This window comes from Vidua macroura, chromosome 14, assembly GCF_024509145.1.
Source record: "Vidua macroura isolate BioBank_ID:100142 chromosome 14, ASM2450914v1, whole genome shotgun sequence".
NCBI classification, from domain to species: domain Eukaryota; kingdom Metazoa; phylum Chordata; class Aves; order Passeriformes; family Viduidae; genus Vidua; species Vidua macroura.
The window spans coordinates 11249101-11264703 of NC_071584.1; the positions used below are offsets into that span (position 1 = coordinate 11249101).

The 15603-nt window shown below is 39.2% G+C and overlaps 1 protein-coding gene across 1 annotated transcript in view; it reads left to right on the forward strand.

Moving 5' to 3' along the window:
- The window catches only part of TENM1 (teneurin transmembrane protein 1), a 305637-nt gene that overhangs the window by 220677 nt on the left and 69357 nt on the right, over positions 1–15603 (forward strand). The window contains exons 15-17 of the mRNA XM_053990269.1: positions 5492–5708; positions 12611–12730; positions 14510–14771. Coding sequence (XP_053846244.1) covers positions 5492–5708; positions 12611–12730; positions 14510–14771 — 599 coding nt within the window. The remainder of the gene's footprint in view (positions 1–5491; positions 5709–12610; positions 12731–14509; positions 14772–15603) is intronic.

Genomic DNA, 15603 nt, shown 5'->3' on the forward strand with positions numbered 1-15603 from the left:
GATTGAATTTTTCATTTTCATAGCCAGTTAATAAAGTGTCTCAGTGGTTTAATAGAAAATAAGCTGCTGTGCAAGTTGTGTTCTTCACTGGTGAGGTGGGGAAGCCACCACTGCTGGTGTGAACCACTTTGTTCTTTGTCCCCTTACCAGTGTCCCCATGCAGTGTCTCTTTATTGTCTTTAGGTGCTCCTGAAATTGTATCTAGACAATTTGTACCAATTGTGAATATAGATCCATTTTCAGGAACATGAGTTATTGTGATATTGCCATATTTGTGCTCATGAATTGCAAGTACTACAAGGCTGGATGAGAAGAATAGAGATGCTGGGATTTGAAAAGTAGGTGACAGAGATGTTTGTATCAGACACAGAAGATATGACTTGTTCAATGTTCTTGCAATTAACTTAGAGCTGACAAAATGCCTTTTTCATTTCCAACTGTTATTTTATTTTAATGATAACACAAGTATTCTGCAGCACATGGAGAGCTCAAATGCAAAACATATGAAATGCACTCACTGTGCAGCATTTTGCCAGACATAGAAAGTAGAGAGATATATATTGCTGGAAAGTAGCCAGTGGAGAGGTAGGTCCATAGCCACAGGTCCATTGCCAACTTTTCTGGCTGCTGAAGGTGATGCCTGTAGAAGAGAGATTGCTGCCCAATGTGTACATCAGAAAATGTGCTGTACCAAGCACAACATGAACCTTCTATGACTGCAGCAGAAGCATAGCTGAGGAAGTAATTTCACAACACTTGTGACATCCCTTCCATCATATTGAATAAGGAATATATATATATATTAAAAAAACTGTATAAGCAAGAAAATGTATTTTGTTTGATGGAAAACTTTGTGTGATTCCATTGACACACACTCCTGACCCAATAAATATTAATATCATTCCTTATAGAAGGCTTCCTGAAAAAATCTATTCCCCAGCAAAGGAATGGGAAAATCTTGTCCTAGTTCTGTGATCTATTGCAACGCAGATAGGAGCGCTGTGACTGAAAACAGAGAAACTTGTTTTGGCATGCTCTGCCTTCTCTTTGAGGTTGTTTAAATTATTGAAGAGTACTATGAAGTGCTTTCTATCCTGAAGTCGATCTTTGTGAATTCTGTTTTAGCAGTAATATTAAACATATTTTAATTTTCTAATTCACTTTCAAAACAAAAATCCCAGTTCATAATTGTCCTTGCATACAAAAGAAGGTACCTGGAGGATGGGAAGCCATAATCTCAGACTCATCAAAATGTAAATCACTTCATTATATAAATCTGTACTGTGAATGTGCCTGCCTTTCATATAAAATAAATTTTAAAAATGCTAATAACAAACCAAAACCATTTACACATCTGTAATACATTTTAGTCTGCACCTACACTGTGATGCACTTTGGGGTAATTGACAGTAAAAACTTCATTGTACAGGGTTCTCCTGCTGTATGAATTACAGTGTTTGCTGTTTGTAGTTGTTTGTTCATACTCCTGACTGTTGTCTCCTGAGATATAAAAGAAACCCTGCTGATTTACTAACACAGTGAGCTTTTTAATACTTGGTCCCTGATAGGGAAATTTAACTAAAATTGTGACCATTGGTTGAGAACTGACTAATGTACTTGTAGCACTTTGAAGTGAATGGAATTGACAATATAGTTTATAAACAAGATTTATATGGCATTTTTTTTCTGGGTTATTCTCCTGAATTAAAAATCTCATTTCAAATAGGATTGGCTTGTTGAAAATTTTATCCTCACATGCACTTACTAATACAATCTGCATTATCACAACCTGCCTCCATATGTAGCTTGTGATTTTGTACCAGCCTGGTTTACCTGGTCCATTTTGATGGATATTGTGCTAAATGATAGGAGTTTTCTTTCAAGGTCTTAGATTTGGATTTTCTTTTTTTTTTTTTTCTTTTAAATTGTTTCATTTAAAACCAATGTCTTGAATGAGTCTAAAGTGGAACAAAGATTTTGTTTTGGTTTACGAGTTCCCTATTTACCCTGAAACATATGTTTTGTTATTTTACTTCTTCACAAAATTATAAAAATATTTTTCAGTTCTATGTAAGTTGGTTTCTCTTCTAAATTTTTGTTGATTGTTTGGAGAAAAGCTGGAAGAGACAATTGTAGTTAATTATCCTAAAATACACATGGTAGTCTGAGCCAAATATATGGTTTTAAGAGTCCACAGAGAAGCTGCTACTTCTGCATCTCCTGCCTTACTGCCCATGAAGCATCTTCTCTGAGCCTAACATGTGTCTTCTTTTTCATTCTGCATGGTTGTGAGAGGAGATTGAAATAAATTCCCATCTGATCAATCAAAATACTTTTTATTAAATGCACCATGAGAGAGAAAGAGAACCCATGAATGATGGTCTGTGACCTAGAACGCTTCTCCTTCGTATTAATACTGATTTTTTGTGTAGGAGTTTCTTTCTCTGATGACTTTGTAGCCTTTGTTGCCTGTAAGCTGTTCCTGCTGAATGCGGCACTTCATACTTTTGTAGCAGTGTTAGGACACACACCAGTCTCAAAATGGCTTGTTCAGATGTGCTTCTGGGACTTCACACCCTCCTAATGGGGAACCCTCCCTGTTGTAGCCCTGGGAGGCTGAAGAGGCAAATGAAACCGGGTGCAAGTAATTCAAACCAAAATAACTCCATTAGCAGAACCTGGAAGAGTTTATAAGGCAGTCATGTTGCTGACACGTAAGCTGCAAAGAAAAGAGGAAAATTGAGTCTGACTGGAAGATGGAAAACTGCTTTCCCTTTCCTTGGTTTCTTTTTGTGTACAGCCTGAATGCGCTGTATTGGTGACCAGGTGTGTAAGCTCTTGACCAAAGCAGAGGAAAATGGGGACTCTATTAGAAAACACAAAATAGTTAAGTGTTACTTTAGTAGCTATTTCCTAGGCAGACCTTCGTATTCTAATATTTCTGTGACCTTTCACTTTTATTTCTTATATAAATGAATCGGGTCAGCTCACTTCCCACATCTAATAGCTTGTTGACAAGGAAAAAATTAATCAGAATTGCTAGTGTGGAATAAATTACTCCAAAATAGCTTCCCCATGGATACTGTTATTCTGAAATAACTGCTGCTTTTTTCTGATTAGCACAAAATCTGCTAGACCAATGATTGTCAAGTTTCTCAGGTAGACAGTGGTGAGCTTATAGAAATTGGCATCCTCCAGAAAATCTGTTGATTCCTCGAACAAGACTTGTCACTGCCATAACCCTTCCCCTGGCAGAGCCACTACCAGTATAAACCACAGAAAGAGATTTCAATGTCTTTATGACATTTTCAAGTCTAGTAGAATTCTTTAATGTTTGTGGTCTTGGATGATGTGCTGAAAAGCATTTGTAACTTGGTGCTTTTTGGTTCACTTATTAAGAATACAGAGAGCTTCATTCCTTGGACAAAAAAATAGATAATACAATATTTTTTTTCTTGCAGTTCCAAGCATGCTCTTCAAGTTTCGACCCAAAACTCTCTATTTTTTTCCATCAGAGCACACTGAAAATTACTCTGGTTTATGTTCTGAACTCCTCCATCCCTTCCTGTGTACTTTTGTTTAGACTGGAGGCCCCATTATTGTTTTAGCTTACTGACTTCCTAGCCGATTTCAGTTGTTTCCTAGGCTTTCCTGAATATAAAGTGACTTTTACACTCAAAGTCAATAAACTCAACATTGCCCTGTGAAGTTATTCTTCCACTGCTGGCAGATGCCTGTTGTCTCCAGGATTTGGGGAATGTGGAAAGCACACACTGACCTGTAGCCATGCCAGCTCTGCTGGAGCCGAGGGTCCTAGATTATTGTTGCTAGCTATCTACAGTTGCCCTTGGCTCATCTTTACAAAAACTAGCCTGCTCTGATTTCCCAGTTGCAGAGGATAGATTTGTTAATATTTTTTGCTCAGCCAAGCAATTCTCTTGCTCAAGGTCAGGCAAGGATTTTCAGATGCCAGAAAAGCCCATTTCATTAGATGTGTTTGTTCTGTAGAAGGGCTTTTGCTTTCTTTTCAAAGTCAGTGTTTTATGCTGCCGTTTACTGGGCATTCACACAGAGCTCTGTTGAGAAAGCAGTAGGCTTGGCTGGGGATTGGTCTCGCACCCATCAAAATCAACAACAAAACTCGAGGAGCTCCCCTGCTCCCTCCAGGAGCACCCCTGAGGTGCAGTTTGCCCAGAGGAGGTGCAGTTTGATAGACTTCAGAGTGTTGGTACGAACAGAAAATAGAAAGTCAAAATATGAAATGAAAATATCTGACAGCATGTTGATCCTATAGCATTCAAATTTTAACACAAGTGAGAGCCATACAGTGATATGATGACTCTGTATTTATTCAGACCAACCTTGTTAGAAAGACAAAGAAGTGTCTTTGTTGAAGGTTAAAACACCTTTATCTTGCTTTAAATGCAAGCAACACAGCTGCTAAGTCATAAAGTGGATGTTGAAGAAGATTGTTGGATATATTATCATCTCCTATTAAATCTGTTTCTGATTAAGTATGTAATTTAGCCAATTTGGACATCTAAGTTGCTGATAAAAACAATTAAATGTCAATAGCCCAATTTGAAGTTTTATTTAGGTGCTTAATTTAGATGTACTTCAGTGCTTCAATTTTAATCATAAGCTTAGATATTTTAGTAACTTAATTTCACCCACAAATGTTGCTGCAAGTTTGTCCATGAAGAAATGTGGATTTCTGAAAAAAACTGTTATTTCTTTTATTTTTCATACTTGACAATGGACAGAGGAGGAATAGCTTTATTTTCACTTTCCAAATTTGCCTTCATAGTGCAAACATCTATAGAGAAGACTGTAATTGTCTGGTCACTGGGATAGAGCCTGAATCAAGGTGTGTATTCGTGCTGCAGGAGTGTAGTTACGATTATGCCCTTTCTGGATCATTCTGGTGTTGCAACCAATAAATGAAAATTAAATATCCTAAACCACTTGGAAAACTATTGTAGGGCTTAAAACAGAAGTTAGACAACCATAACAAGTACATTTTTTCACTACTGCAGTGGGGACACTTAAGAGAACTGGGTAAATTTCAGACCTTGTTACTGGGGACTGGTTAGTGAGTGTATGTCCCACCTGGGGTGACCAGGCAGTGCTGACAATAAAGGGCTGTTAGAGGGAGCAGCTGCACAGTGTGGATCACACTGCACTGATTACTACTAATTGTAGTAACTTTCTTCTGCCTGGTCTGCAGGGAAGACTGTCCTGCTCTTCCCTTTTCACTTAGTTTGTAGGTTCTCACTGAGTGAGGATTTGGTGAGGTGATACAGTGTTAATGACTGAGATAAATAACCCTCCTGGACTAAGCATGTACATTAATGCTTTATTGAATGTGACTGTGTCATAATCAGCATGTCTTCACATTGATTACATCCCTCCTGTGCCCTCTGATAATAAATGTGCTGCTTTATTCTCAGAACTGCTCAATTTCCTGAAGTTTCCATTCTTTCCATTTTAGATGGCTTGACAGACTGTGTAGACCCTGACTGTTGTCAGCAAAGCAACTGTTACTCAAGTCCTCTCTGCCAGGGTTCGCCTGATCCCCTTGACCTTATTCAGCACAGCCAACCACCCTTCTCTCAGCACCCTCCAAGGCTCTTCTATGATCGAATCAGATTCCTTATTGGGAAGGAAAGCACTCATGTAATCCCAGGAGATGTCTCCTTTGAGAGCAGGTGAGTCTTCTTTTAAATGAAAGACTTTTCTGAATATTGAGAACTGCAATTAAATTATTTAACCAGGAAAAAATAGGATACCTGGTTAGCTGAGAATTCTTCACCCGTGCTCATAAAATACTTAAGAGGATAGCAAACTTTAAAGTCCCAACAGCTGAGGATCTTGGTTATGAGATTGTTGTTGCTACCTATCTGGTTGGTGGAAGTGTCCCACCAACACACTCTACTGCTCTTATTAACAAGACTGACTGTTGTAAAATCAGCAGGGGATGTTCAGCCCTTCCCATTGTGCATACCTAATGGCAGGATGCAGAATGACAAGTTGGATTCATATCTGCTGTCTTCAGTTACCTTTCTGCCCAGTACAATTTGATTGGTATTTACAGTGCAATGAATTTAATATGTGTCATTTGCATATAATCCAGACACATAATTTAAAAGCTTCCTTGGTTTTGCTACACCTTGATAAAGCAATGTGGAGTTTACTGGTTTGTGCTGCAGGTTATTATGCAAAGAGTAGAGTGATGCCTGAGTATTTGTGAGATTGGCTTTGCCCTTTAACAGGAAGGAGCTGTGCAGTAGAAAAAAGGCACTTACTTGCTCAGAAAACCTGGTAACACATATTTTCTTGAACATTTGGAATAGAGGGGCACATAAGTTTTTATGCTGCAGTTCACTTGGGAAGCTATAACTTACATGCTGACAAAGAGATCCACAAATCATCCACATCACCTGACTATTACCCTGTCAACTAGGCCTATGCATTAGATAAACCATGTTCCGGTAATAAGCACATAAGAATTTATTTTCGCAGTGCATAGCACTTAGTTTACAACCTCAACACAATCCTGCACACAAATTCAGTGCACTTTTTTCTTCAGCATTAATTTTTAATAAAGTAAATTTGTAAACAGTCATTATTGATCTGAAATACCTAAACATTTAATCACTATCAATAATGTAACAGGATGTTATAAATATGTAGAGCAATAGGCCATGAAGATGAACTCCATGAGAAGCATCCACCACTGGTGGGTCTCTTGGAGAGTTGCACTTATGAATGAGGCCACTGTACTTTGGGCAGGGTCCTTGGCTGGCTCTGTGTGCAGTTTAAACCAAAATTCACCACTGAAAAATTTTCCTCATCAAAATGCCTCACAGAGGGGAGTTTCCAGAGAGGAGGTGAGTGCTCAAGTTGCCTGTACAGTGTTCTGTGACACTGCAAATGTTAGCAGCCAGATTGTACATAATCCCATCAACGTGCTTTTATAGATATAAGGAATTGATCTTTTAAAGCTATCATTGATGGGATTTAACTTGGATTTAAAAGCTTTTTCTGAGTATTTCATTTCTTTACCCTGATAACTGCCATGCCTTTGAAGACTGAAGAGCAGCGAAGTTCCATGTGGGAGCAGCAGCCCACCCTCACCATGGCTTCTGACTTCTGCTGCTGAGGACTCTGCTGGCATTGGTGTATCACTGACACCCAGACACCATTTCCTCCCACTGTAGACAAATTCATCGTTAGTTTGAGAAGATCATTGGGATTCAGATGAGGATGGCTGCATCTTTGGAGTCAGGGCAGTGCCTGGAGACTCGTGGCAGGCTGTGTCTCTGAGGTTTGTCAACAGTAATCTGCAATGTACTGGGCACCCCAAAGGGTTCCTCAGTCCACATTTTGCTTGATTCTTGAGTCTTCCAGGCTGTTGAAATATTGTTCATCCATAAGTCAAATACTATTAAGAACTGCCAGAATTTTACTCAAGGATGAGAGATAAGCAGGGTCTCTGAAAGAGGCAATAGCTAAACTGTGGTGCTTCTGTTTAGAAATCTTCCTCTGACATTGCCAATCTGACTGTCATCTTGTGTCAGTTCTTCTCCTGGGAATTAAGATTACTGAAAAAAATATAGAAAGACAACTGCTGCTACAGTAAAAAACATCAGAAATCTGTGATCCAGCCTATGTGGAAAGAATGCTTGAGGGGTTTTAATCTCCTTTGGGCTATTGCTGAAAAGGCAGATGATATTAACTCATGGCTGCCTGCAATGCCACTGATTTTACAACACTGATGGTTCAGCATGTAATGTTGGAAGGATTGGATGTAATAGTGGCATATATTTATTTCAGAGCACTGCCATCCATTCCCACTGGTGCTCCAATTTTGTAAAGCCCTATCTGCCTTTTTTTTTTTCCCTTTACAAGACATCTCTGAGGCCATTAGGAGCATTAAGGGAGAGACATCTATCCAGTGTTTTCAGTCTTCCGATTCAAATGACATTGTGCAGTGTTTTGATATACCACAGGTCGGTGGAACTCTAGTATGGGTGATGTTTGCATGATGTTTTGTCTCTTGCTGGAGACAAAATGATGTTGATTAGATCTTGGAAAGCTATCAAAAATGGTGAAGAGTATCTCTGTCCTTCAGACTGCAAGTGTTTGGTCTCCACCGTATCCTGGAATTTTCTAAATAATCTGAAATACTAAAAATAATTGTTCTGACAGCTGCTGAGACATCTATCCCTCTGCATTTGCATCTTGGGCTTTAGCTTAGGTCTAATATTTAAACATTTGGTTTATACAGTACAGTCAGGATGTTGCATGAGCCGTGGGTAAAGACCACACCAAAAATAATGTCAAGGAGCTACATGTTTGCAAAACATTTTACTTTTTGTTTTGTCAAAGCTATGTCATATGCACTGGGTTTTCACAAATTCCCACTTGAACTGTGACATGCTGAAAGGCAGATTAGAGACATTCTGGATAAATGGAAATGTACTTGCTTACATCAGGCATGGTTTTAACCTACTGCATGTAGCAGAGTGTAGCAGATTATAATGTTTTTGTCAACTTCTGTTCTCAGGAAAGTTTTTTGCTTGTTTCTTTGCTGAGGTTTTGTTGTTGTTGTTTCAATGCATGCTGCTGGCAAGCTATTTGACTCACTGCAAATTGCCCACGAAAAGGGTCCAGTGTATGGTACTGAATTAATTACCCTTCAAATGCTGCTTACAGCAACATTGTCAGCAGGAAGAAACGAATGTACCTCACTAGCCGTCAGCTTCATTTCTCTCATTGAAGATTTAAATCAGAAATGTAATACAGTAAATGACATCTTCTGGTAATGTGACACTTGCAAACTCACAAGCTGCTTGACAGAGTTCCATATCTGAGCCTAATGTCTCAGCCTGAGGTGCTTATTGGAGACTTAACATTCAAAACAAAACCAAAAAAAATAGCAGGTAAGTAGCAGCAGAGCAAGGCAAAATGGTGGTAAAATAATAAAATGCTTTACAAGTACTGAAAGAATACATCTGAAATTTAAACTTCAGTTCATATTTTAAATTAGAGATGTCAAACTGCCTGACAGCAGAGACCTGAGATCCACAAAGTAGTGAGTTCCTCAGTTACTCGTGGAATGACCCATGAAGCATTGACAGAGGAATCCTACTTCTTTTAGGCCACCTGCAACCCCCTGGGAATCTCAGCTTCCTCTCAAAGAGCCAACTGCTCCCTCTGGAGTTGCAGATTTAGTACAGCTTGCCAGGGGACTGGGAATATTTTTAATGCATTTGAAAACACTAAGGCAGCTTATCAGGGACATGTTCTTGCCCAGCTTCACCAAATTAGAAAAGACATTTTTGCACTTACTTTCAAGTTAAAACAGCTTGGAAAGCCTTAGGTCTGAGATTATGCAATCATCACAAATAGGTGGCTGTTGGACAGATAGTACAAGTTATCCCCCGTGAGAAAGCAAAGCAGGGCAGTCACAAGAGTGTGGAATAAGTCTTAGAGGCAGAAAGTACAGTGCACTGAGGAGACATCATGATCTTTAGAGGTTTCTCTGCTCAGATGAAGAGAAGCAGTGAGTGGTAGCAAGGCCTCCAGCTCATCAGGGAAGAGGATGGATGTTGAAGCAAGGAAGCGTGAAGTGGCAGTTGCCTAGGAAGGGACGTCACTGCAGGGAACATGCTCTAAAAGCTCTGTAAGGGAAGGAATTAAGTGAGGTGTTCTTTGAGCAGCAGAGCTGCAGGGAACCTGCATGCCAGCATGCCTGGGGATGTGGGATGTGCTCTGTGAGCTGCCAGGGCACTGGGAAACAAGGGGAGCTGGCTGCAGGCTGGGGCTCTTGGTTACCTCCTTGGTAAGGAGCCTTGGAGACTCGTGCTGGTCGTGAAGGAGCTGAAAAATGTTTTCATAGCTGCAGTAAATGCCAGAATTAAAGCTAATTCTGATCCAATGCTTAGTCAAAGATTTAGTAGGTTCTGGTAATTCAAAAAGAGGCCAGAGAAGACTCTTCAACTTAGAGTAGGTCATAAAGAGACATTAAATAATGAGGACAAATGTAGGAGCACAGAGGCAGGCTTAGGACATTTAAAATCTAAGAGATTAGAAAGACAATCCAGTACAGATAAATGTAGAATAATGAGGTTTATGTGTCTTTATCACATACCGTAAATATGAGTGGCTTGTAAAATATGATGAATAAAAAAGGAGAATGTTGAAAGATAAGTCTCTTAATATTATTTATGAATAATGGGAAGTAAAGTGAATGAGTAAAGGAAAGAATGAACATGGATGAAATAATGGAGATTTTGATGAGCTTTTATCATACAAATCTGTGTGCTTGATAAAATACGAGGACGGAGTAGTGTCAGAAGACAGGTCTGTGTGGAATGAACAAACAGGAGTGCAAGAATAATGCACTGAATAATGATTACTCCCAGGGGTCTCACTCTCACACCTAAGTGTGTTGTAAATATATGGAGTGCATTAATAAAGGTATTAAAAAAGAAAATGCACATTTGTTGATGTTAGAAATATGGAAAAATAATATAAACAAGTATTTTCTGCTCTAAGAAATCAAAGAGTAATTTGACCTGGCTGTTCTTTTGAGTGACTCTTGTGAGTCTGTTGAAACAAACAGGAGCTCAGTTGCTTCAGTGGAGCAGCAGATTTTGGGCTACAAATAGGGCCACAACCACTTTCCTTACTGTAGAAAACAGAACAGGTTATAAATCGGAACTCTTGTTTTGCATATTGGCAGTAATGCAGCATCTCCCATTCCTCTAGGATTTATCAGCATCTTTTCGTGGCCTGGGAGCATGGAATTCCTATTAGCAACTGTGGTGAATGGTGTACTGGCAAAGAGGTTAATTTTTACCAGTTGTGTTTCCTCAAGTCATAGCCAGATGGGTTTGATGATATCATGGTGATAAATCAGTGTCCTGTTAGTGGCTTGGGAGAATGGGATCTTTAAGAAGCATGTCAAAATTTTCAGAAATTTATGTTCTCCAGTTTCTGCATATGATTTCATTGGATCATGGATCATTGGATCAATTAATCTCTCTAGGTATATTTTATAAATTCATATGTAGACTCCTAAATAACTGTTGTCTGAGGAGCTATTAAATTTTTTCCTTTAGATCACACATTCACTGTGCAGTGGATGTCTGTTGAGGTTTGCCACAAATTTTCAAATTGAGAAAGAAACATAACTGCCTAAATTTATACTTGTCATTTATATTGAGTAATTAATGCCAGTTAACTTCATAAGTATTGTATGGGCTTTGAGCCTAAATGTCTTAATGCTACCAAAAGACTTCTGTATACAGTGTTCACTTCATTATGATCTCAAACCACAGTTCCAGGAAAAAGCTGCAGTAGTTTCATGAGTTTCTAAGATCTGGGTTGGTTCAGCCAGTGGAGGTGTGGTGTAGCTGACAGCCTGGAGCAAAAATACTGGGAGGAATTTCAGTGGAATGTAGCTGTGTAAGCACTTAGAAAATCCCACTAAGTCCTAATCTACATCATAAGGATATTTTACATCTTACTTTTCTCATCCTTAGGAGACCTGATTACTGTATGTTTCTTTATTCAGATAGGTAAGTGGCTAAAGCTAAGAAAAAGAGTAATTTCTTCGCCATTTCTGTGACTAAAGTGAAAGCAGTGGTCTGAAAGGACAGCAGTAGGGGTTCAAATTGGACAGCAGGAAGAACTTGCCATGAGTAGAGCACTCATATACAGAGGCATTGGAATGGGTAACTTGGTGAGCTTATAGAGTTAGACAAGCATCTGTCTGGACTGATGTAGGCATAGTTGATCTAACCCGAGGCAAAGGAATGGACAAGATAAAGTCTTGTATTTCCTTTCAGCTCTCATTTTCTATGATTCTGTGATCCTCTTAGCCTCCGATTAGACACACTTAGTAATGAGTTCACTTTCCTGTCCATTGACTTTGATGTCTTCTGCTGTGCTGCCATGTTCCAACCTCTTCACTGGAATGTGAGGATAAAGTGGAAAGTGGGTGCAAGTCTGATGCATCCCAGAGGGAATTTAGAAGAGCATCACATGTAATGGGGGATTGAGAAAAATATATGTTACACTTGATTAGGCACCCTGTGAATTTACCTATATAACTTTCTGAAGTTCACTGAAGCCCATGTGTCTCACTGCTGCCTGATCACATTAGTTCAGCTTTTTTCTAATAGGCAGCAATGCCCTATACCTGCCTATACCTAGCAGGAGAGAATGAGGTTTCATTCTCTCCTTTCACAAACCATCACTCCCTAGAGCTGCAGCAAGCTAAATCACACTATCAGTGAAACCTTTGCAGTGCCGTTCAGTGGCAGAACAAATAGTACCCTAAAGTATGTGCGGAAACAGGAATATATTCTCTCTAGACCAACAGTTCATGGGAGAGTCTGTGTGTCATCCTTATGGGAGAATGCTTTTTCAAATCAATCTTTTGGGCTTGTATGACTTCTCTTCCAAAAATCAGCAGTCACACTGATATCAGGGTGGTTCTGTCTGTCTGGAACCAAAACCCAGCCCAGTTTCTGAAATCAATTCCCTTCTCATCCTCCTCATGTTTGTAACATGTTGCCTTCTACTCTTCTTGTTACAGACGGGCGTGTGTCATCCGAGGCCAGGTTGTAGCAGTCGATGGAACACCTTTGGTTGGAGTGAACGTCAGTTTTCTGCACCACAATGAGTATGGATACACCATCAGTCGACAGGATGGAAGGTCAGGCTTTCATGTATTATCCTCCACTGGTTTAGGTTTGTGTAGTTAAGGCCATCTGCCAACTTCTATTCATGTACAAAATTTTCATAGACATCACAGTTCAGTGTGGCTTGAGGATGACATCTGGCCGCCTGCTCTGAGAGCACAGTTGATTGGAGCTCTCTGTAGTGAAGGGACCAAAGCAGAAAGAGAAGAAAAAAACCTGAACTCCAACAAAATTACAGTGACATTCAAACTCCTGGAGTCAAAATGTGCCAGGTCTGCTGTAACAGTGCCTTCTTGACATTGGAATATTTTCACGAGTCAGGTTTTCCAGGAAATATCCAGTCTTCCTGCATTTTTTTTTTTGTTGTTAAGTGTGAATCATCCAAGTAGTTTATTGAGGTGTCAATGAAGTCAAATCCTTTAGTTGGTCACCTGAGGCACACAAGGAAAAGTGGGAACAGATTCTTTCCAAAGACAGATGGTTAAATTGCTGTTCCATAACCAGCCCTGGCTTCCCCTTCTTCCCCACCCTCACAGGACTGAGTTCATTTCTCAAAGCAGGTGAGGTTTCAATATATTCTATATTACACTCCAGGGCTGGCCATCCATTTGCAATAGGGTCATGACTTGCTCCTGAAATTCAATTAAGCTCTTAAGGGCAGTTTAAGACTTCATCTTCCTTGGCTGGATTGTGAATTACAAGAAATCTGAAGCTGTCTGAAGCTGTCTTCTAGCAGGGAAGAAGTGGTGCAATTTGTCACTGTTTCCACAATTTTTTTTTTTTTTGTTGTTTGGCTTTCCCAATTTATAGAAGTAAGGAGCGTGCATATTTATTTCACCTTAGTTTATTGACTTTCAAATCACACTAGTGAAAGTTGGTAATTATCATTTCCTCCTTACGCTAGCCTGGATAAAGTTGTTGCATTAAAATATGCTACCTGTATTTTGCTGTGAATGTAATCGGTGTCATTTGGGAAATGTGATGAGATATGCATAATTAAGTCTGACTTCTTATCACAGTTTGTTACCATCAAAAACCTCCATAATAGATGCATTCAGTAATACAGAGAGTGAAGTAACTATTTCCATATTACCTTGTGTTTCCTGACTGTGGATGTCAGAAACTCTGGAAATTGAGACTGTACATCATACCTTCTATGTCCCACTGTTTTGCAGCCCAGATGTGCCAAAGATTCTTCACAGTTAGCTCCCAGAGGATCACCCTCTTTGTGTTCAAGAGCTGAGTCAGTTCTCAGTGCAATTAATCACCATCTTTCCCAAAAAATTCATATCCTGTGCAGGGAGGTCATATGCTCAGTGTACTCAACCTTTTCCTCCTGCTGCTTTTAGAAGAAGGGAAAGGGTTATGTTAATAGAGCTAAGGCCTAACAGGCTTTAAGCCTTATTCTGCATGCTCTTCCTGCATAGATGATGAGTGGCATCCTTTTTCTGGGATAGGAATGTCTTTTCATATAAACCAGAGCAACTGGGTTGACACTTCTGTTACAGATGGCTCATTAGTATTGATGGTAGCTGATAAATAGAGGGGAGAGAGGCCAAGTAACAGTGAAATTCTGTGCCTTGGTGTTGGTGCATACAGGGAGAAAGCACACAGAGGTAAAGCTTCCTTGTGGATACCAAGGTGATACAAGGAATGTACACTTGAATGATTTTGCATACTAAATTAAGAGCTATAATAACGAACATAAAGTTTTTGTTTGTGATGCATTGAAAGGTGTGGTAATGTGATGGAAAAAAACAAAAAGAAACAAATATTTGTTTTCTCTTTTCCAGTTTTGACCTTGTGGCTGTTGGAGGAATCTCTGTCACTCTAGTTTTTGACAGATCTCCTTTCATATCTGAAAAAAGAACACTTTGGTTGCCTTGGAATAGATTTATCATTGTAGACAAAGTCGTGATGCAAAGAACAGAGTCGGACACACCATCATGTGACATCAGTAGTTTTATCAGTCCCAATCCAATTGTACTCCCTTCCCCCTTGACAGCATTTGGAGGGTCCTGTCCTGAAAGAGGAACTGTTATTCCAGAACTTCAGGTAATGAAAAGGCTTCTAAATTAAAAAGACTTCTAAATTGTTGCAGAACCAGGTTTAGACAATCTTCAAAGACAGTGAGCAAGTAACTGCTGTAATGTCATTCACTTGGCAGAATACCACCAATGCATATCTATTTGGCACTGTTTAACAAGGTTCTGTTGTCTTTATTCTTTCTTTACTTTTTAATATTTAAAAGTGCTTTATTTCTTACCTTCAAGTAGAAGAAAGGGGGGAATGCTAACATGAATTATTGTTGAAATCCTGATTTGTTGGTAGTGATGCACAAAACCATTCCTACTTACAGATGAACAGTACAACTTCCCAAACATCAGTGTGAGACATGATGCTTTGAACATTCCTAGGGGCATTTCATCCATTCACACACAGCTTTGTGTCAGATTCTTGGGCTTTATTACGTTGATTGCTTATTACCAAGGTAGAGAGAGCAATTTTAATATGATCCCTAGGACTTCTTTTTTAATTTCAATGTATTTTTTCTTGACACTCCCTTAAGTGTTAAAAGTAATTTCTAATTAACCTTGTAATTAACTGTTGTTTTACATGGGACTTAAAAGACGATGTGAGAGTTGAGCACACAACAAAACACAGCTCAGGTCATATTAATGCCCTTAATTAATGCCCTTTAGTATGTTGTTGAGCAGTTAGTTTTTAAAGGATATGACCTCTTCTGGGTTCTCTTTTAATTTCACCAAGCAAGCCTGGAATATACCTTGAGGGGTACCCATAGCCTCATAAAAGTGTTGCTACTTTATTCTACATGTGAGACACCTCTGCTTGAACTGAATTATGTCTAAACACCTTCATAACTATT